The sequence below is a fragment of the Vombatus ursinus genome, unplaced genomic scaffold, assembly GCF_900497805.2.
Source record: "Vombatus ursinus unplaced genomic scaffold, bare-nosed wombat genome assembly UNPS02014852.1, whole genome shotgun sequence".
Lineage (NCBI taxonomy): Eukaryota > Metazoa > Chordata > Mammalia > Diprotodontia > Vombatidae > Vombatus > Vombatus ursinus.
Window position 1 is genome coordinate 46136 of NW_020954630.1, and position 20375 is coordinate 66510.

The following is a 20375-nucleotide window of genomic DNA, read 5'->3' on the forward strand; positions in this document are numbered from 1 at the left end:
AACTCACTTTTCCTTCTTTTCCCTAGGTTTTCCAATGTCTAAACATGTCAAACATGACTATTTCATGAGCTAATCAACTTAAACATGCAATGTATTTTCAAATCCCCAAATTAACAACAAAAAGCATTTGATTGGGTAGAGTAAAAAATGGTTTTAAAGGCTGTCTTCTAACAAGGTGTCTGATTCCTCAGCATATGTAATATAAAACTATCCTAGGGTCTTCGAAAGATGCAATGAGAGGTAATTTGCTTAACCACCCTCTGATGATTAACTCTAAGCAAGGCCTTAAAACGGGGAGGCAAGGTGCCAAAAGGATTTGTCACTGTTACAGATGAAAGTCTAGGCTATAAACTGAGGGCCTTCAGTTGCTCTGGGTCACAGATGACATTGTGCTGACTGCATCAGGCCCAGAACTCTGCAGAGCTTTCAGATTAGATCCATAAGCACCCATGAGTTCAGCCTAACTATCCACTTAGGAAAAAATAAGTGGATGAAGAATGCTTGGTGTCGACTAGAATATGCACTTGAATGGAAAACCCAGAACCAGACTTTATAGATGAATAAGGAGATGGGCCCAAAATGTAAGGGAAAGAAGAGAACAGGATTTCATTTGAGAAATTACATAGCCTTTTTAATGACCCCAAGCTTCTCCCTGTTTGGAGGGTTTTTTTGGTTAAATACCAATATTCTTTCAATGATGCTATCTGGCTATGCATCATGGAATACCATTGGCTCTAAAGAACAATATTTGTGTGTTACCCCCTACACACACACACCCACACACACACATTTCCCAGGGCAATGCAGAGGTGCATGGTAAGCAGATTAATTAACAAAGAATTTTGCATCATCAAAGAAACAGATGAATGGAAAAAGAGGGCTGTTTATATAGGGAGAGCAAGGAGTAACACATGGATAGTTTGGATTTCCATTTACTTTCAAGAGATCCACGTGCCTCTAGCACACTGGGTAACCTGCCTGTGGAGGATGTGGAGGACATGAACAGAATGAGAGGCTGTGGTCTTCACCATCAGAAGGAATACCCACACCAGTGAGATGACAGCACCATCAAAAGATTACCGTAAATTAACAAGGCACCTTAAGGTGTGTAAAGGCTACTAAAAAACTATTAAATTTTGATTTTTCCCAAAATGTCATTGTTTCCCTGTCATAAATTAAAAATTAGCAGAGTTATTGTTTCCCAGGGTTGGCAGGCAGGCAGTGTGGTCCCAGGGGCACATTTAGAGACATCAGGTCCACCAGTATATGGTATGGTTAAAATGGAATTAATTCAACTGGGGCTTAGGTTTTGATTTTTATTACAATAGGTGCTTTCTGCTTGTTTTTTTTTTCTCTTAACCATATCAATCTCATATGTATAAGGAAATACAAAATATATAGGAGATATAGTTTTCTTCCCCCCTTTTCAGTTTTCTCTCCACAAAACTTACCCTGTTCCTCAAGGGTTGAAGGAACATCCATAATGACAACCTTGTGGATGAAGTTCTTCCCACCGGGGACAGTAAATTCTCCCTGGCTGATTGATCAGTAATATTTCCAATGCCATTGGCCAAAGCAAAACAGATAACAGGGTGTGGTAATATAGGAAGACTCTTGAGAACAAGGTCCTAGGCCAGGCTTTACTCCTAACTAGCTGTGCAACCTTGAGTAAGTCCCATCCTTTCTGGGAATGCTTCCTTGTTTAGGAAATAGGAATGACACAATTACCCAACCAACCTCACAGACTCACCATGAGGGATAATAAAGTATCCTACCAGTTTGTGAGAAGGTAAACCAAAAGGCAACCTGATGCATGGGAAGAAGCACTAGAGCTGGGGGGGAGGGGGATGGGGATGGGGGCAGGAGACCAGGCTTCTTCTGGCTCTACCACCAACTAGCTAGGTGTGTGAACTGGAGGTGAGACCCTTCAGTGCAGCCTCATTTTCTCTTCTATAAAGTGAAGAGCTTGGATTAGAATCAGGGGTGGGGAACCTACAGACCCTCTAGGTTCTCAAGTTCGGCCCTTTAACTGAATCCAGTTTCAAAGCAATGAGCAGCCCTATGACAGGGTCCCCCTTTTCACCAAGTTAAAAGGCATGAATGTGAATCTGACTGATACCTCACAGGTGATAAATGAGACTCTCTAACCCCCCCCCCCCCATCTTGCAAAGACAAGTGGTCGTCCCTTGTAATATCAGTCCAGGGCTCCAAAGCACCCANAACTCTCTAACCCCCCCCTCCATCTTGCAAAGACAAGTGGTCGTCCCTTGTAATATCAGTCCAGGGCTCCAAAGCACCCAAATGCCTTCATTCCCCAGCTTCCCACCATTAGAGCACCTTACAAACGATACTCAAAAAACCTGAAAACCCATTGATACCAAGGGGTCTGTCTGTCCAATCCCCAAAGTCAAAATTTTCATTTTAGCAGCCTGGGGCTTTAAACCTGCAACCACAGAAATTAAAACTTTTCTAATATTGGGAAAGAGCTCCAGGGCTGGGTTAGGTCCTTTTTGCCGTTTTCCCCTGGCCTATCTAGCCTTTTAAATACATTCACTTTCACATTTGGTAAGGGAATATAGATATGAGACCCCGATTTTAAAAGCAAAAGCAACTTTTCTCTATCTTGTCAACTGCAGGGTGTCAGAACTGGAAGGGACCTTTGGGGACAGCCCCACTTACCAGGAAACAGAGACCCAGAGAAAGAAGGTGACTTGCCCGAGGTTGCAAAAAGGTAAGTCGTTGCTGTTGTTATTTTCCTGGATTTTTATTTAGGGATAAAAAATTAAAGTTTCATATTAAATTATTAAAAATTCTACAGTACGAATGCACAATCTAAGAATTCTATTTTGTTTGCAAGTGGAATTTTTATTGACAGCTTCTCTTGCTTCTCATCATGATCAATTTTAGGTGACTACTATCTGTCATCTTACATTTGCTATTTTCTTTTCATATTTGCCATTTCTGCTGTCTCCATCCTCCTTCTAATATTCTGGTATCTGGAAATTTTATTTTTCAATTTGTGAACCTGGCAGCATCAGGGGTAGGGAGCTGCCCAGCTCCTGTCCTGCCCCACCTCACAGACTGTTGCCATCTGTAGGTCCTAGGGCATTCAGACCATAAGTCCAGTCACTCGCCAGTTCTGTTGGGGTCAACGGTCCTTTGGAGCCAAGACTCTTAAAAGGATCTGGGAGGCTGCTGGTGGCTGGTGGGAGGGGTGGTCCAAGGGCCGCTCCCTTAGGCCCTGCTGTGTGGTTACGCTGGTGTTTGCGAAGATGGTCCTTACGTATGAAGCTTTTGCCACAGGCTGAGCATGTGAAGGGCCGCACTCCTGTGTGGGTGCGATAGTGGTCGATGAGCTTGGAGCGTTCTGTGAAACGCTTCTCACACTGGGTGCACGGGAACGGCCGCTCACCTGTGTGCAGCATCCGGTGCCGGATGAGATGAGCCGGCCGGGTGAAGCACCGTCCACATTCCCCACAGCGCAGGGCATTCCCATCTCGAGCTGCCGAGTCCTGGCCTGACCTTGCACATCCACGCTGGTGGGTGCTCTGGTGAATGGTCAGGCTGATCTGCAGCTGGAAACTCTTCCCACATGTGCTGCAAGTAAAGGGCCTTCCCCCAGGGGGCGCTGGTGGATGCTTCTTAAGACCCAACTTGTGGCCAAAACCCTTTGTCCGGCCTGGGTACTTACAGGATTCACTGTAGGGTCTTGGGCTCTGGCTGGGATTCAGGGTGCCTCCCCCATGGTCTGGAGTGGAATAAGTTAGCCCTTCAGGACCAGTCCTTGGAGGAAGGTTCATTGGAGGCTTGTATCTTAAATTCCATCCCCACCTGACCCCACCGAAGAGCCAATCTCCAGGCAGGGTTTCCTCCGGAGCCATAACTGGGTTGAGCTCACTGAGATCTCTTTCTGGTCGGGCAGGCTCCCTTAGCCCCAGTAGAGTTTCCTGGGAAGGAAATGGGTTACCCTGATTCTCCCAGGCTGTATCTTGGACAGTACTGGGGAAGAGCCTAGACACTTGGCTAGGTTCAAACAGGGCCCCATGGGCCTCCAGGTGAGCAGGATGGACTGGGGCTGCTGCTGCGGCAACTTCCTCCTCTTGGACCTCTGTTTTGATCACGATTTTCACATCCGCTGAAAGAGAGAAAGAGTCCACATGTCACTGACTTCATTCACTGAGCTTGGAGAGATAAGAATCAGAGACGTGGGGAAATTTAGGATTTAGATGTCAGGAAAGGGTTTTGGTAGAGATGTTTAGTACCCCTCAAATTACTGCTATAACTCTGAAGTATCTCATTTCCAAACGACAGCTAAGGACTCTTGGTTCTGGACCCTAAAAACGTAGCCACCACAGAAACATGCAGATTTTTAAAGCCCACCTTGTGACTGAAGGCAAAAATATGGGACTTTCCCATAAGAAGAAGGATATATATTTCCAGATATTTCACTGGGATAATACTCACAGCAGGAAAAATAATTAGTCAATTTGTTAATCTGGATTCCGTTTATGCTGTTAATAATTCAAATGATTTGTTTCAAGTAAGACATTCTATCTTGACACAGAATATTAGTAGTCACCACAAGTAAATGAAAAAGGTGTTTGAGTTTCTACAAGCACTTTTTAATTTCATCTCCATGTGCTACAGCCTGGTGAAGTAAACAGAGTAACCTGAGAGTCTCCCAGGAGTTCTGAGTTTGAATACGGTCTCTGACACCTAAGGACAAGAGGACCCTGGGCAAGACCCCGAACATCTAAGTTCCCCAGACAATCCTCTCTAGGACTAATCGGTGCCAATCTGGATTGTTACAGGGTTTCCTCACTGGAAGTTCCTTATGTCCGTGAAACCACAGATCTAGTCCTCCCCAGAAAAGTATTTCACATGAGAAGTTTTTTAAACACATATGCATTTCAGCAAGAAACGAGGCTTAGCTAGGTGGCACAATGGACAGAGCACCAGAGTGAGGGAGACATGAGCTCAAATCCAGCCACAGACACTTACTAGCTGTGTGACCCTGGGCAAGTCACTTAACCTCTCTGCCTCATCTATATAAGGATACTAATAGCACCTCCCTCCCAGTATGGTTGTGAGGATCAAACGAGATAAAAATTTCTAAAGTGCTTAGCACAGTGCCCAGCACACAGTAAGCCTGTAGCTAAAGGTTGTAAGTACATCTTAAATGCAGTTAACACTTTTAAGCACATTCTGACATCTATAACCAGGGCAGAGGTTTGGGTTTTATTTTAATTAAGATTTGCTGATTTCTAAAGACGTGTTCTATAGGTATAACATTCCCTTCCTTCCAGCTCCCCATCATACCTTCAGAAGAGGCCACTGTATTGAGTTTTAGGGTTCCATCTGAGCATGCTGATGAAGGATGGTGGGGTGGGAGCTCTGCCTGCCATGAGTTGGTTGGGATGGAAGTGGAAAAACTAGGGTGCATACCTGCAGACAGAACAGACCAGAGCACTGGTTAGAGGGACTGATGGGGGAGGAAGGAAGGGAAAGGTGAGGTGGTGAACCACAGGGAAAGAAAACCAGACCATATCCCGGAGACACCTAAGGCTGGAGGTGTTCTGAATAAATACAATAGTTTGCTACTACCACCCCCAACTCCATTTCTCTTGTTCCTATTTCCAAAGCACCCAGGAACTTATGGATAATACCAGCTTCATCCACAGAACCCCTTGGGAAGGAAAAGGGAACACTGATTCAAGGGGCACAAACAAGACAAAATGTCATATGAAGAGCCAGGATGAGAAGTTAAGTGACCATTAAATCACAGCAGTCAGAAGCTTCTAAGTCATTCGGGCTGGCCTTCAGGCAGCTCAAAGTCTAAACCAGTACGGTCAGGTGGCTATTTCTTCATCAGAGCCACCATCCCCCCCACCGGTGCCCCAGCACCCTCCTCTGAGACCTGCTCCTGGGAGCAGCCTTGTCCCCTCGGCTCCCTGGTTCTCCCTTGGTCCCTGCTTTCTCAGCTACTCACCGGGACTAACATCAGTAGAGAGTTCTGCTGCCCCAGAGCTCAGCTGACTTAGGGCCCATGATTCTTCCCCAGTGTCCGGCTGACTAGCCACCCATGCCTCTACCCCTGAAGCCTGTTGCCCCTGTAGTCCCAGCTCTCCTTCTTGCTTGATCTGAAGTAAAAGGTCAGGAGCAGGAACAGGAGACCCTGCATGAGAGAAATGGACAGCACATTTATTCATTCTGGGGTCAAATTCACACAATGCTCTAATGAGAAAGAAGGCAGGACACTTTCACCTCAATTTCCTCATCTGTCAAATGGAAATAATAATTTGTACCCTCACCTACCTTACAGAATTGTTATAAAGGCTATACAATGAGATAACAGATGTGGAAGGACTCTGAAAAGGATAGCTATATGGTGCTATTATGATGTAAGAACCTTACCTATCACCCTCTCCCCACCCCCACCTTCACCAAGGCTCTGAGTTCTAATTCTGAGTGTGCTGTTTGTTGCCCTGCTTAGCAACTTTGAAACAGTTTAAAAAGTCTTTAATATCTTGTTTAGTCAGGTCCTCAACAGTAGTAAGGACACTGAATATCAGATACAACTGTCAAGAAGATCATTACTTATTTAGAAAGACAAGATTAACATGTCATAAAACAGGGTGAACAGGTTTCATTTTTGTCTCTGTATGTCCAGTCCTAACAGTACTTAGAAGACTGAAGTGAATTGAACACAGGCCCATAGATGATTAAGTGCGGGCCTGAATGGTACAGATTTTGAGTGCTACAGGAGCTGAGGAGTTCTAAGAGGCATAGAGAGCAGGAAGGAAAGGCTTCATGAAGTAAAGAATTGAGCTACTCTAAAGAATGGTGAAAATCAGGACAGGTGGATGGAAAAAGGGAAAACATTCTAGGGCTGTGATCTGCCCAAGAATCATTTTCCAGTAAGGGAGAGAAAGGAACTCCAGCAACCACAGAAACCAGTTTTCACCTGGCCAGTGGTGTTCCTTGACTTGACAACTTGAAAGTAATGCTACAGGAAGGCAGACCATGTTTACAGCATGCTGTCATTGCCTTGGAATAGAGGCCAGGTGATAAGAGAAGAAAGGTGATTTTTTTTCAGTATTCAACACAAGATTTGTGTTCCAACCCCAGCCTTGACACTTGGTTGTATGAGAAATGCACTTCAACCTTCTAGGTACTGGTTTTCTCATCTGTAAAATGAAGGCATTAGACTAAAAGAGTTTCAGACCTATGATCTGAGGCCTGAGGGAAATGTGGCCATGCAAACTACAGTCTCTTTTTTCAACTAGACTTGGCAGTTTCCATTTGTCCAAGGCATTTTCAAAGGCACTAGCTAGATGTTGAGGTTTGTTACATTTAAAAGAGGTATTGAGACACACCTTGCATTCAATTGGTGGCTCAGTTCCACCTTTTTGAAAGAATATGGACAGCCAATCGTGTTTTCAAATGGGAATGTCTTGTTATTTTTTGGTGCATTTTAATGACATTTTTGGTCCATGAGAAAACTGTGCAAGATGCAACATTTTTTGGGGCATCCCCCTTCATTGCTCCTCATCTATGCCCTCCTGATTCGATCCTCCTTCTAAATCCCATTCCCGAAGGCCACGTGTGGCCCTCTAGGTCCTCAAGGGCAGCCCTCTGACTGAATCCAAACTTCACAGAACAAATCCCCTTAATAAAAGGGGCCACAGGTTCCCCACCCCTGTCTTAATGTTTCATGTTAGGGAGTAACCCGCTTAAAATGTAAGTGTATGATGGCTTATGGTGAGATGAGCCTAGGAGTGTTTATTCACATTTTCAAAGAAGGCTCTGCAAGACTAAAAAGTTTTCAAACCCAAAGGAATGGCTCTTTATTGGTGGAATTTCAGGCATCATGGGAAAAGCAATGGGGGAAATGATGGGCCCTATGTTGAGACTAAAGAACTAAATACCAAGGAAGTCCTAAGGTTCACAGAAGACTCCTCCTCTGCCAGGCAGCAGTCTTTAGCTTCTCCAACCCCCCATCAAGCAGAGGTGATTAGCTCTCTGAAGGCCATGCCAGCCAGCAGGTATACGTTTTTGCAAGTCCCACCCAGCTGGCAAGAGTTTGAACCTAGGCCCCACAGTGGACTCAGTATTCATCATCTAAGGAACATCTAGCTAAGTTGGGAAAGGCTCATCACCAGGCTGTGACCACAGAGTGAGGAAGTACTTAGCCACAGAAACTCAAAAAGACCATCTTACTAAGGCACAACAGTGTTGTCATGAATGTCAGGGAGGAGAACCCACACTGAAAAAAAAACTACAGATGGTTTAAGAATGGAAGTATGTTTCCATCTTAAGATAGGGTGTCCTTGCTTTAACCACATTTCCAAGCTCTTCTCATAACAATTTAACCATAAGAGGAAAACTTCTTACAGTTGACTTCCAAGTTCAACATTTCCTTCAGAAAGTAGTCTTGTCGCTACTCTTTCCTTTAGTTTTCCCATTTCCTTCTGACCACTGAAACATTTCCTCTGCTTTCTCCACAAATTCCTCACCTGGGTTTGGGTCTGTATGGATGTCTGGATTCTTGGGGCCTGCACGTCGCCAGCCACATGGTTCTTTCCCTTGTTCAATCCGAGAGAGAACCTCAGGTTTGGAAATGGCATAGTCTGCCAGAGGAGAGAGAGGTTAGCCAATGCTATGTCCCATTCAAAGACTGGCAATCAGGCAGCTGGAACTGAATCAAGGAAGATTCCTAGAGATGACAGTTTCTTGGTCTCTTTAGACAACAGTGGGTACCAGTTGTCCCTGACTAGGTATTATGTATTAAAGATGACTATTGCAAGGTGAAATCCTGGCAGAAAATATATTCTTGCCTTCAGACATTTATTTAGTGACTGGTGAGAACCATGAAATAAGGAGGGGAAGATTGAGGGAAGGTCTATCAGATCAAAGGAATGAGCAGGGTATTTAATGCTAGTTGGTGACAAGTGGAGATTTCTAATAACTTGGCCCAGGTGTCAAGGGGAGAGAAATAAAGACCAGTAGGGTAGATAAGATATATTCCTAAAGGAGAGTCAGTTCAGCCCTCCACATACCCTGAGCATAGCACTGAAAAGACCATATATCATTACATGGATAATACCTTTCCAGTGCTAAAAAGGATCCTCAAACTTGGGGCACATATGGATAGTTGAGTTCTCTCTACCCAAGCAGTAGTTAGGGGGCAGAAGCAATAAATCCAAGGGCCGATGAGTTCATGAGAAGCAGAAACAGAGAGACTGGAATAATCACTACTCATTGTTCTATCCAGCTCATTTGAGGTAAGCACTGTTTACACATGGGAAAACTCAGCTGCCATTGAGTCATTAAGAGTTACTATGTTATGACTTTCAAACTGGAGCAACATATATGGGCTGATATGTAGAACCTGGTCATAAACGTAAGTACCCATATCCAGATCAGGGGTCAATAAATTGTCTGGATTTCTAGCTTCTTTGGAGGAAGAGAATGAATAATTTGATCCACGGGCTTGGCAGAGATCCATGGTTATGGCCAGCAACTCTCAGGCAAATAACATGAGCAATGGATATTTCAGGACCAGGGCCAGCAAAGAAACCACTCCCACTAGATAAATCAAGTCTATCTACATTAAAAATATTTAAGACCAAAACAAGATTCCTCCAAGGGGATCAGGCCCCCTTCTGGGCCCTAAAGAATAGGTATATGACTTGGGTTGATGAGGGAGGGAAGGGAAGGTATTCCAGAGCTGTGGTATATTCCCAGGTATCACTCCCCACTTTTTGTTTTCTTTCATTCATAGTGTTCTTTGAGCAGAGTTGTTTGCTACAAAATTAGTTCAATGATACAGTGTTACAGTACACTTTACATGAAGATACTTTCTATCAACAAATCTTACAGTACAATAGTTCTGAAAACATCCAAAAGGTGCCTGACCTCATTTAAAGCAATGATACAGAAACTCCTTCGTTTATTCAGGGCCTTTCCCTGGTGACAACTTCCCTTTCCAGTCTCCTCTCTTACCACCTACCAATCAAACTCTGGTTTAAGCTGGTCTTCTTACTCTCCCCCAATATACTACATCATTTTTCCCAGGGCCTGGCATGTTCTGTTCCTCTGTAAATGACAGAACCTTTATACATATCTTTTTCATCTTTCAAAGTCCAGATCAAGCCAGGACCTCCTCTGTGAAGTCTTCCCTGATCACTTTGAAATCCAATAGCTCTGCCTATACTTTGGAATTTAACCATAAGTTGTTTTGTTCTTCAACTCTTCCCATAACTTGTGACACTAGTTATGTGACCTTGGGCAAATCCTTTGAACTCTCTGGGCCTCAACTTTCTGTCTATAAAATGAGGAGATTAAGACTAGATGATTTCTAAGGTTTTTTCCTCTAAAATTCTATAAGTTTGAGTGTCTGTGATCCCGAGGTTTTAGGCTCTAACTCTGCCCTTGTTCCCCACCTCCCTCATGCTTCAAATATTATAGACTACTGAGACCTCAGAAGTCATCAAGTGAAACCACTACCTAAATAAGGATTCCTCCGTCTCACCCCCTCCACACTGTCTCTGACAAATGGTCATCTACCTTTAACTTGAAGACTTGGAGTCATGGGAAACTTGCTAACTTCTGAGGCAGTCCATTCCACTTTGGGACAGCCCTAATTGTTAGGAATCATTTCACCAAACAGGTTTTTATATAAGCTACCTGAGGGTAAAGCCAGGTTCTTCTTCAGCCTTGAATATCTTGAATAGCCTTGAACATCACAGAGCATAGAATCTCATATGAGATCAATACTCCCTAAACGTACGGTTGAACCCAGTGCTCATAAAAAGGCTAGATGTTGGGACAGGTGGCAACAGTGCAATCAAGCTCTGCCCTTCAAACCCATCACTTCACCTAGCCTGACTCACCACTCACTTCCCTGCAAAGTGACAGGACAGTGTGCAGGCTTTCTGATAAAGCTGAAGTGCTAGGCTATGCACAGGTGGGATAGTGACTTTTTACTTTAGCTGATTTGCCAACCATCTCAGTTAGTTGAGAGGAAGCTTTGGTCAGCCAGGACCATAACTACACCAGGCCACCAGAAGACAGAGAGGGGAAAGGCTCCTGACTCCATGATCAACTTCTTTGGCTGTCTATATAAAATCTCGGTAGGAAGAGAGCAGGACTCAGGACTTCTGAGATCACAGATAACTTCTAACAGGAAAAGAAGTCTGGCATCTTACCCAGAGAGACCAGCGTCTCATAGTTGCCCCTCATCACATGCTTGTAAAGATCTTTTTGCCATTCATCCAGCTTCCCCCACTCCTGCTCGGAGAAATACACGGCCACGTCATCAAATGTCAGGGGCACCTAAAACCACAAGGGTCATATTTTTTCACACACACACATATATATACACATAAGCCTGGGTGCCTCATCTGTTCCCTCTGCTCCAGGCTGCCTGCCCACCCTCCTCTACGGGCCCAGTATTGTTACCTTGGGGACCTCCCCTTTACTGCTTGGGGGAAGCCGGAGGATCCAGAAATTTCTGTTTTTCAGTAGATTTTCCATGTTCTCCAACCTTCTCTCCAAGAGCCTATACTCCTGGAGCAGGGTGCCCAGCACAGCCCATTTGCTCTCCAGCTGGTTCCCAAACTCCACCGCCATTTTCTCATAGTCACACAGCTTCTTTTCAGCCGTGCCTGTCCGTCCCTCCAAGGTCAGTAAGCGGGCTGCCTGGGATTCAATCTTTCTCTCCATGGCCTGAATTGTTGCTGCCATTGTCCACGGAGAAATCTCCCGGAAATGATAGAAAAAACCAGTTTCACTCCTTCTGTCTACAATATTCCCCAGCGGATACCCCAAAACTATGACTGCCATGGGCATGGGGGAAGCAGAGGTAGGGAGTGGGGTCGAAAATGAGGAGGCAGGATTACAGTACCACAAACTGAGGTCTGGGGGAGGAGTGAACTACAGATTTGTCACAGACTCTCACAGTGCCCTACACATAGCAAGCATTCAATAAACGTTTGTTGAGATGATGACGATGTAGCCAAAGAACAGCCTATTCATTCAACTAGTATGGCACACACTGAACTTTCTAGGCACTTGTAGCTGCGGTGGTATCATCCACCAAAGAACTGGTTAAGGAGACGAGACCATGTATCCACAGGAAGTTAGAAAACTCTCCAAGTTAACTAACAACCCAGGATGCCACAAAGCAGTATCTGATAAATGTTGTACATGATAAATACTATGGGAATTCAGAAGAGGATGAGATCAGACTTCACAGAGTTTCACAAAGTAGCGAGCTCTCTGTCACTAGAAGCATTCAATCAGAGGTGGTATGATCACCTATTAAGAATTATATAAAAGATTCTTGCATTGGATAAAACGACCCCTATGGCCCCTTCAATTCTGAGATTCTCAGAGATGGGATCTGAATTGGTTCTAGGATTTAGATGGGCAGAGAGAACTGTTTTGATGGAAGGATTTCAGGACCAGGGCAGTCCCTAGGGCAAAGCAGACAAAGCTGTGGACATCTTGACCCTTTTCCGATATCATTCATTCACTGTTGGCACCCTACCCCAACACAAATTCCCTACCCTGCCTCCGCACACTATGTTCTGTTAACATTTCTGAGCTTTTTGAGAAGCCTCCTTTCTCTGCCACTACTACTACCTCCCCTATTCTACTGTCATCTAACCATCTTTCAAGGACCCAATTAAGACCTATCTTGTCTATGATGTCGTGGTTATTATTGTGTTTTTATGAAAGTCCTACTCTAATGCATTACTTTGATGTGGAGGTGACCCTGGATTTCTGAAGGTTGTGCCAGAACACAAGTGCTCTGGCAAATCCAAGCCAGAAAGGTTGTGAGTGACAGATTCAAAAGTATGTTTGTTATCTGAGGACCAGGTTAAGTTGGTTTGAAAAGCTCATCACTAATTAACTGCACGGTAACAACTTTTTAGCCATAACTACTCTTAAAACTCATCTACTAAAAGCAGAAAGAGGTTCCAATCATGTGGTATGAAACCACAGGCCTCTAAAGTACTGAATAGGTATAATTATGTAACAACTGACATTTATATGTTCATTATAATATTCATTATAATAAGCCCATTGGGATTTATGAAACACTATTCTCAGTTGATATTCAGAACACTCCTATCAGAAGAGTAATATCTATTACTTACTATTCCCATTTTACAGATGAGAAATCTGAAGGCCAGAGAGGTTGTGATATACCCAAGTTCACACAGTAAGAAGCAAAATCAGATTAGAATCTAAATCCAAATTTAGTGCTTTCTACTACACTGAGATTATCTCAGAGATAAAAGAGTAAAGGTGGGGGGAAGTGCTTGAATTTACAATGGGGACTTCTTAGGCTACAATTAAATGTTTTACTCCTGAGTGTACTCCCCCCCCCAAGCCTTTCCCTGACTCATCCAGATTAGTGATCTCTATGAACACACAGCATTTGTCTATGCCACTCAGTACTTACTCATACTACTGCCTTGTGACATCCTTTGTATTGTCTTATAGTGCTATTTAATCATTTTCTGGGCCCTTGTCATGTCTCCCCAGCTACCCACAAGCTTCTTTAGGATAGCTTCTCTTTATTTCCCAAAGATTAGATCTTGGCTAGGCAAGCCTACAGTAGATGCTCAGAAAAAAAGCTGGCTGAATTGAGTTTTACTCATGGTTGTGAGTTACTCGTATAATAAAGTTTGATTTTCCATACTAAAATGGAACTTGTGGCTCTGGGTGACAGGAAACTGAGAGAAAGGAGGAAGTATGGGATGGAAGGGAGGAAGGAGGAATGGAAGGGAGAGAGAGAAGGGGATAAAAACAAGAAAGGGAAGAGAGCCTGGAAGAGAAGATAATAGGGATGAAGACAGGAAGAGAAGTATAGGGGAGAATGAAGAGTAACAGAGAAGGGAAAAGCGAACGGATAGGAAGGTGAGGGGAGCAAGGAAAGGATGGAGGGAAGAGAAATAGAACAGCGACGAGGTTGGAGAGGGGAAGAAAAGAAGAGAAAGGAAAGGGTAATGAAAGAGAGGAGGGTGGGAAGGGAAAGGAAAAGTGAGGAGAGAGAAGAGTAGGGAGAGTGCAAAGTAGAAAAGGGAAAGTAAGAAGGGAAAAAGAAGATGGAGAGGGGGGACCAAGGGGGTGTGTGGAGGGAGGATGGGGAGAGGAGGAAGAAGATGGGAGGGGAAAAGAGGGAAATATGGTGGGGGGGAGGGGAAGAGGTGTGTGTAGGGAGGTCGGGAGAGAATGAGCAACACGGCCTCCCAGGCTCCCGGCAGCCCTCCTGCTCCGCGTCCCTCGGTCACTCGCGCAATCTCCGCTCTTTTACTCCAACACAAAGCTGGGGGAGCTCCCATACCAACCCCCACACCCCGCCAAGCTCCCGGGAAACCCGGGTCACGCGGTTCTGCTCTCTCTCCACTCACACCCCCCCACCCCAGCCCGGGCCCCTACCCCAAACCTCACACACAGCCCCCCTCCCACCCTAGGCCAACCCCTGCGACGCGCACACAGCGTCCCGGGCCCAGGCCGGTGCAGGGGCAGCCCGGGACCCCGAGTGCCTCGCTCCCGGCTCCCCTCCCTGAATGGGCCCGCGCGGGGGGATCTCTCACCGGAGCAGGGGCCGCCTCGGCCATGGCCCTTGATCTCGTTCCCAGGCCCCGGGGCGGCTGCAGCGCGCGCGGGCGGGCAGCGGGGAGGGCTCTGGAGCTGGCCCTTCCCCTCCTCCTCCTCCCCTTCCTCCTCCTCCTTCCCCTCCTCCCCCTCTCCCCTTCGAAGGCTGGGCCCCTTCTCCACCCGCGCTTGCTGGTGCTGCGGCCTCGGGCCCTGGAGCAGGGGACCCACGCTCCTCCTTTTCCTCCTCCTCCTCCTCCTCCTCCTTCTCCTCCTCCTCCTCCTTCTGCAGCTGCTGCGGCTGCTGCTGCTGCTCCGCAGCTGCGGTCGCTCCAAACAGCAGCCTGGGAGCCCGGTACCCCACGCCCGAGAGGCTTCCTGGAGGCAGCGGGGCCCGCACAGCGCCACCTGCACCGGAAGGGACGAACAGCAGCGGCCCCGCCGATGGACCGCCCAGCCCTGCCCGGCCCTACCCGGCCAGGCCCGGCCAGGCCCCGCCCAGCTCCCGGCCCGCCGCCTCCGGCAGGCAGCGAGGACCGCATGCAAAACAGCCTGGCTAGCGTCCCCTCCCCTCCGCCAGGCCCGCCAAGTTAGAGCTGGCCCCCGCGCGCTCGTCCAGCCGTGCTGCCTTTGCCCAGGCCGTGCTTGTAACGGCCCGCCGGGATCGCCTTCCGAGCAATGCACACACTATCCATACTTTAAGACTGTGCACAGTTTCATTTCCTCATCATTTAATTCCGTGCCTATTCCACGGGGGCGAGGAGGAGCAAGGCAAAGTTTAGGTAAGCCCCCTCTCCTCCCCCTCACTTCCTGTAGGGGTTAACAGAAACCTTTGACCTTGTCTGTAAAAATAGATTCTCTCCTATTAACTGGATGTCGCTTCAGCATCAGCACAGATGATGCACAATATTGCCCAGTAGTGTAATTAGGTAAAGAGCACCAGAAAGCTGCAAAACAATCATTGTGTCCTCAGGGTAAAGAAAATCACCCAGTCTTGGAGGTGAGAATAGGAGCTTCTAGTTCAACTTGGAAAGAATATCCCAAGGTTTTGATCAGAGCAACAGAAGGCATTTATTAAGTGCTTGCTGTGTGCCAAGCATTGTGCTAGCTGGGGATGCAAAGACAAAAATGAAATACATGCAACTTACATTCCATTATTTAAAAAAATGAATTTCTCTTCCCACAACCCCCTCATTGAACAAAATTTTAAAAATGAAAAAATATAGCCCTCAATCCCTAGCTGCATAGTCCTGTGAAACAAATCCCACATTGACCATGTCTGAAAATGTATGTCTCTCTGGATTTTAGATTGGTCACCTCTCTATTGGAACTGTGATGTATCATTGCATTGACCAGAATTCTAAAGTCTTCCAAAGTTGTTTTTTCAAAGATAATTGAACAAATTGTCTTCCCGATTCTGTTCACTTCACTCTTCATCAGTTCATAAAGATCTTTCCAGTTTCCTCTGAACCACTTCATCATTTCTTATGGCACAGTAATATGCCATCACATTTATATTGCCACAATTTGCCCTCCCCAGTAGAAAGACGCTGCTTTGACTTCCAGTTTTTTGCTACTTCCAAAAGAGCTGCTATGAACATTTTTGTAAATATAGATCCTTTCCCTCCTTCTTTGGTTTCTTTGGGGTAAGTGAGGATAAGCCTGGTAGTGGTATAGCTGGGTCAAAGCATTTTCCAGGAACTTTGCTTTCTGGAATGGCTGGACCAATTCACAGCTCCACCAACAATGCATTAATGTGCTTGTTATACTGCAGCCCTTCCAACATTTGTCATTTTCCTCTTGTGAATTGGAACCTTAAAGTTGCTTTAATTTACATTTCTCTAATTACATTCTATTCAACCAAGTGCTTATGGGAACTCAGAAGGAGAAGGTGAGGTCAGGAAAAGCTTTTGCGGGGAGGTGGCCTGTCTTATTCAGCTTGTCTCTGACCTGTCTTATCCAGCTGGACCATGGGACTTATTGAATAAACCTAATTTCTTCCATCTTCAAAGGGTGAAGATTTGCTCTCATTAGAATATAGCCAGGGGAAGGGAAAAGGCATCCAGAAAGTAGGCTCTGACAGAAGGATTTATCTTCAAAGGACCCATTATTCCTAAACCAGCTTAAACCCTGTGAGATTGGCCAGTGATTTAGGCATTTACTGCCTCTGTTTTACTGATGGGCCACTAGACATTGAAGAGAAATCAGAAATCCTGAGGTCTTAGAACAGGGGTGGGAAATATTCGGCCTTGAGGACATATGTGACCTTCTAGGGCCTCAAGTGCGGCCCTATTCAGTGTGGCCTCGAGGCTATAGTTTCCCCACCCCTGTCCTAGAAACTTCAGGGAAGATTTTAGCTCAACATAAGGAAAAACTGTCTATCCAAAAGTAAAATAGACTTCTTGGGTGGAGATGGGCAGGAACTGGGCAACACAGTGAATTTATTGTAGATTTTAAGTGGAAGCTGGATAACCATGTTTGGGATGGTATGAGGGGATTCCTCTTGTGGGTAGGTATTTGACTCTCCTGCCTCCCATCTCTCTCTTTCTGATTTCCTAAACTTCATCAGTTCCTTCACTTTCCTGCGCTTGAACTGTACCTCTATGAGTCCTGTCTTCTCAATCAGACTCAGTTCTCAAAGGCAAGACTGCCAGCTGCTTCTCTTCTATCCATCCCCTCAACACCAAGCCCAGGGTTGGCCCCAGAAGTTGTGTGATAAAAACCAACTAGAAAGAATCTTAGTATGTTGAAAAAAGTCCAAGTCCTTGATCTGTCATTAACTAGCTATGTCACCTCTGGGCTTTGGTTTCCTTCATCTGTAAAAGGGGAAGGTATGAGGGTATGGTGGGAAGGCTTTAGACTAGATGATCTCTAAGAATATTTCCATCTCTAAAATCACATATCCACAATTCCTAGACTTCCTTGCCCATAAATGACTGCCATTATATCAAAGTCCTTTTGTGAACTTCATTTTGCAGCCTAAAGTTTCATCTTTCTTAAGCTAAACTGACTTACTCCTCAAACTTCAAAATGAGGAAATCTTCCCCAGGGGAAAACGGACTCCAGGGAGGGACTTTGACTTGAAATGTAATAACTAATCAGTGAACTAGGATAAGAAAGCCAGCTAAAACTGGGAGAGTTAATAATGGGGGCAGTTCCATGGTGAATAATCATTTCTGTTTTGGAGACTATGAAGGCCCATATTCCATCTCAGATCTTCACCTGAGAGGTGGGGGACCAGGTCCTTCAACCAGCTTCCCAATTGTGAAAACTTGATCCATTCTGAGGCTGTATGGAAAAACTTGAGACTCATGCCCAAATACTTTCTTGACTTCTCTTTCAGTAAGCTGGACTAGAACTTGTCATAGGACCCATCAGTCAGCATAGATTCATTTTTATTTGTTTACAAAAATAGATTCTGTCCTGGAACTGTCACTCCACAGACTCTTGTACTATTTCAGAAAGACCTCTTCTTGACATGTTGATTTCTGTCAGACTTTGTCCCAGCTTTCTGATTGTCCAACTGCCCATTCCCCAAGTATTTTGTACCTCTGTCCAAGTTCATGGAAAGAGACCCCCCTAGGATGCCCATCAATTGAGGAATGGCTGGATAAGTTGTGGTATATAATTGTGATGGAATACTAATGTGCTATAAGAAATGATGGGCAGGATGCTGTCAGAAAAACCTGGAAAGACATATGAACTGATACAAAGTGAAGTGATCAGAACCAGGTAAACAGAGTGCACAATTAACAGCAATATTTTGAATGGCTTAGCTATTCTCAGCAATATAATGATCCAAGACAATTCCAAAGGGTTTGCGATAAAAAATGCTATTCATCTCCAGAGAAAGAACTGATGGAGTCTGAATGTAGATCAAAACATCCTTTAAAAAAAAAAAACAACAACTTTATTTTTCTTGTGAGTTTTTTTGGTCTGTGTTTTCTTTCACAACATGATTAATATGGAAATATGTTTTGCATGACTACATATGTATAACCTATATCAAATTTCTTGTCTTATCAATGAGGGTGAAGGGGAAGGAGAGAGGGAGAGAATTTGGACTCAAAATTTTGAAAAACAAATGTTAAAAATAATCTTTACATGTAGTTGGAAAAATAAAATATTTTTAAAAAGAAATAAACCCCCCTATGCTAGGGTCTCAGATATATCATGTACACACACACACAGAGAAGATAGAGTCCAAAGAAGTTTTAGCCTGGCACTTAGGGTACAAAATATAATCCCAAACTATCTCCTCAAATTTAGCAGCCACTATTCTCTGACAGATAATAAAGGGAAATGTTTGGGAAAAATCTCCAGAGAAATCAGGGAGCAGTCCCAGAAGTAATTACTGGGCTTAACCAGGCCATCCAGGAGTCCCCCCAGCCCTGGATACAGAAAAGCTAGTGCTAGAAAAAGAGTGTCTAAACTATGAGTGATTGACTATCCATTTTATAATTTTGAGGACTCTGTAGACACCTTCTCTCAGTGATACTCCCTACCCTGCACCCTCAGCCTAGACAGCGTACTGAGGGATAAGGGTGAGATATCCATCCATATATCTACTCCAATTCTAAGAAAAGGAAAGGGAATAGAACCAGAAATGGAAATGGGAAAGAACTGGAAACAAAATAGAAATAGATTTTTCTTTTCATTTGATAGGTAATTGTTTTAATTGATTTGACACAACACTGTTTGGCATCAAATACTTCTAAAGCATTGTGGGAGACAAAATTAGAAAATTAGTAGTAGTATTATCTGTTTAGCCATGAAGAAAGCAACTTAAAAATTACTGTGAATCTATAATTAAAGGGATTAGGGGAAAGAGCACTAATCAGTATTTGAGTTTCCTAGGAAAGCACCATGATTCAAGTCTCAGAATCCCCCAAGCAGGTAGAGGGGTCAGAAGAGTCCTGGGATTAGTAAAGAATAGCAGAACAGGGTAGTTATGGTGTTGTGGCTGTATGCTCACTTAAAGGCAGCTCAGTGTATTCTCAGGGTAAAGAAAATTGCCTAATCTTAAGAATAAGAGCTTTTTGTTCAAATTAGAATGGGTATCCCTTCAAGGTTTTTATTAAACCATCCAGAAGACATTATTGTGATTGGCATTAAGGGTGTGTTGTGGGGAGGGTGTTCTTGGAATCCACATCTTTTCTAGTATCACATGATTTTTGGCCAAGCTCAGAATATTATATAGTTCTGAGTCAGATATAACCCAACCTCATTGCCAAGCAAAAATTGGGTCCTGAATATGGTTGTGGTGGGAGAAGCTGAAGCAAGAGCAGAGACCAATAATCTCTGTTCCCTCCCTCTGAAAGAGGGGCCAGCCTCCATGATCATAACTGTACACAGAGAAGCAGTAATATTGCATTACATTTATGTTCCATAACTTGTTTAGCCCTTCCCTAATCAATGGACATCTTTATTACCAGTTCTACGTTGTTACAAAAAGTGCTGCTGTAGGTATTTTGGTGTGTATGTCCGTGACATTCTTGGGGTATGTGCCTAGCAGTGGTCAAAGGATATAGATGTTTTATCACTATTGGGAAGCACTTGAAGAAGCATAGCATTAGTAAATTCAGTTGTGCCTGGGAGGCAGGAGGGTCAAGATTCAAATCCCACTTCTGATATATACTGATTTTGTGACCTTGGGCAAGTCACTTAACTTCTCAGTATCCCAGGTAACTCTCTAAGACTGTAAGTTTCATTGGGGCAGCTAGGTGGTGCAGTGGATAGAGCACTGGCCCTGGATTCAGGAG

General features: G+C 44.7%; 2 protein-coding genes across 3 annotated transcripts in view; one reads left to right on the plus strand and one right to left on the minus strand.

The window, feature by feature from the left end:
- Window positions 1–2844: 2844 nt before the first annotated feature.
- On the minus strand, window positions 2845–14680 carry ZNF746 (zinc finger protein 746). Its single transcript, XM_027841066.1, has 7 exons — window positions 14613–14680; window positions 11464–11763; window positions 11211–11337; window positions 8517–8630; window positions 5990–6175; window positions 5320–5445; window positions 2845–4135 (listed from the first exon to the last, which is right to left on the minus strand). The coding sequence occupies exons 1-7, from the start codon at window positions 14634–14636 to the stop codon at window positions 3075–3077; spliced, it is 1938 nt and encodes a 645-aa protein (XP_027696867.1). The 5' UTR covers window positions 14637–14680; the 3' UTR covers window positions 2845–3074.
- A 641-nt stretch (window positions 14681–15321) lies between these two features.
- The window catches only part of KRBA1 (KRAB-A domain containing 1), a 60384-nt gene continuing 55330 nt past the window's right edge, over window positions 15322–20375 (plus strand). For both annotated transcript variants that reach the window (XM_027841071.1, XM_027841070.1), the window contains exon 1: window positions 15322–15395. The gene's annotated coding sequence lies outside the window, so the exon portion shown is untranslated. The remainder of the gene's footprint in view (window positions 15396–20375) is intronic.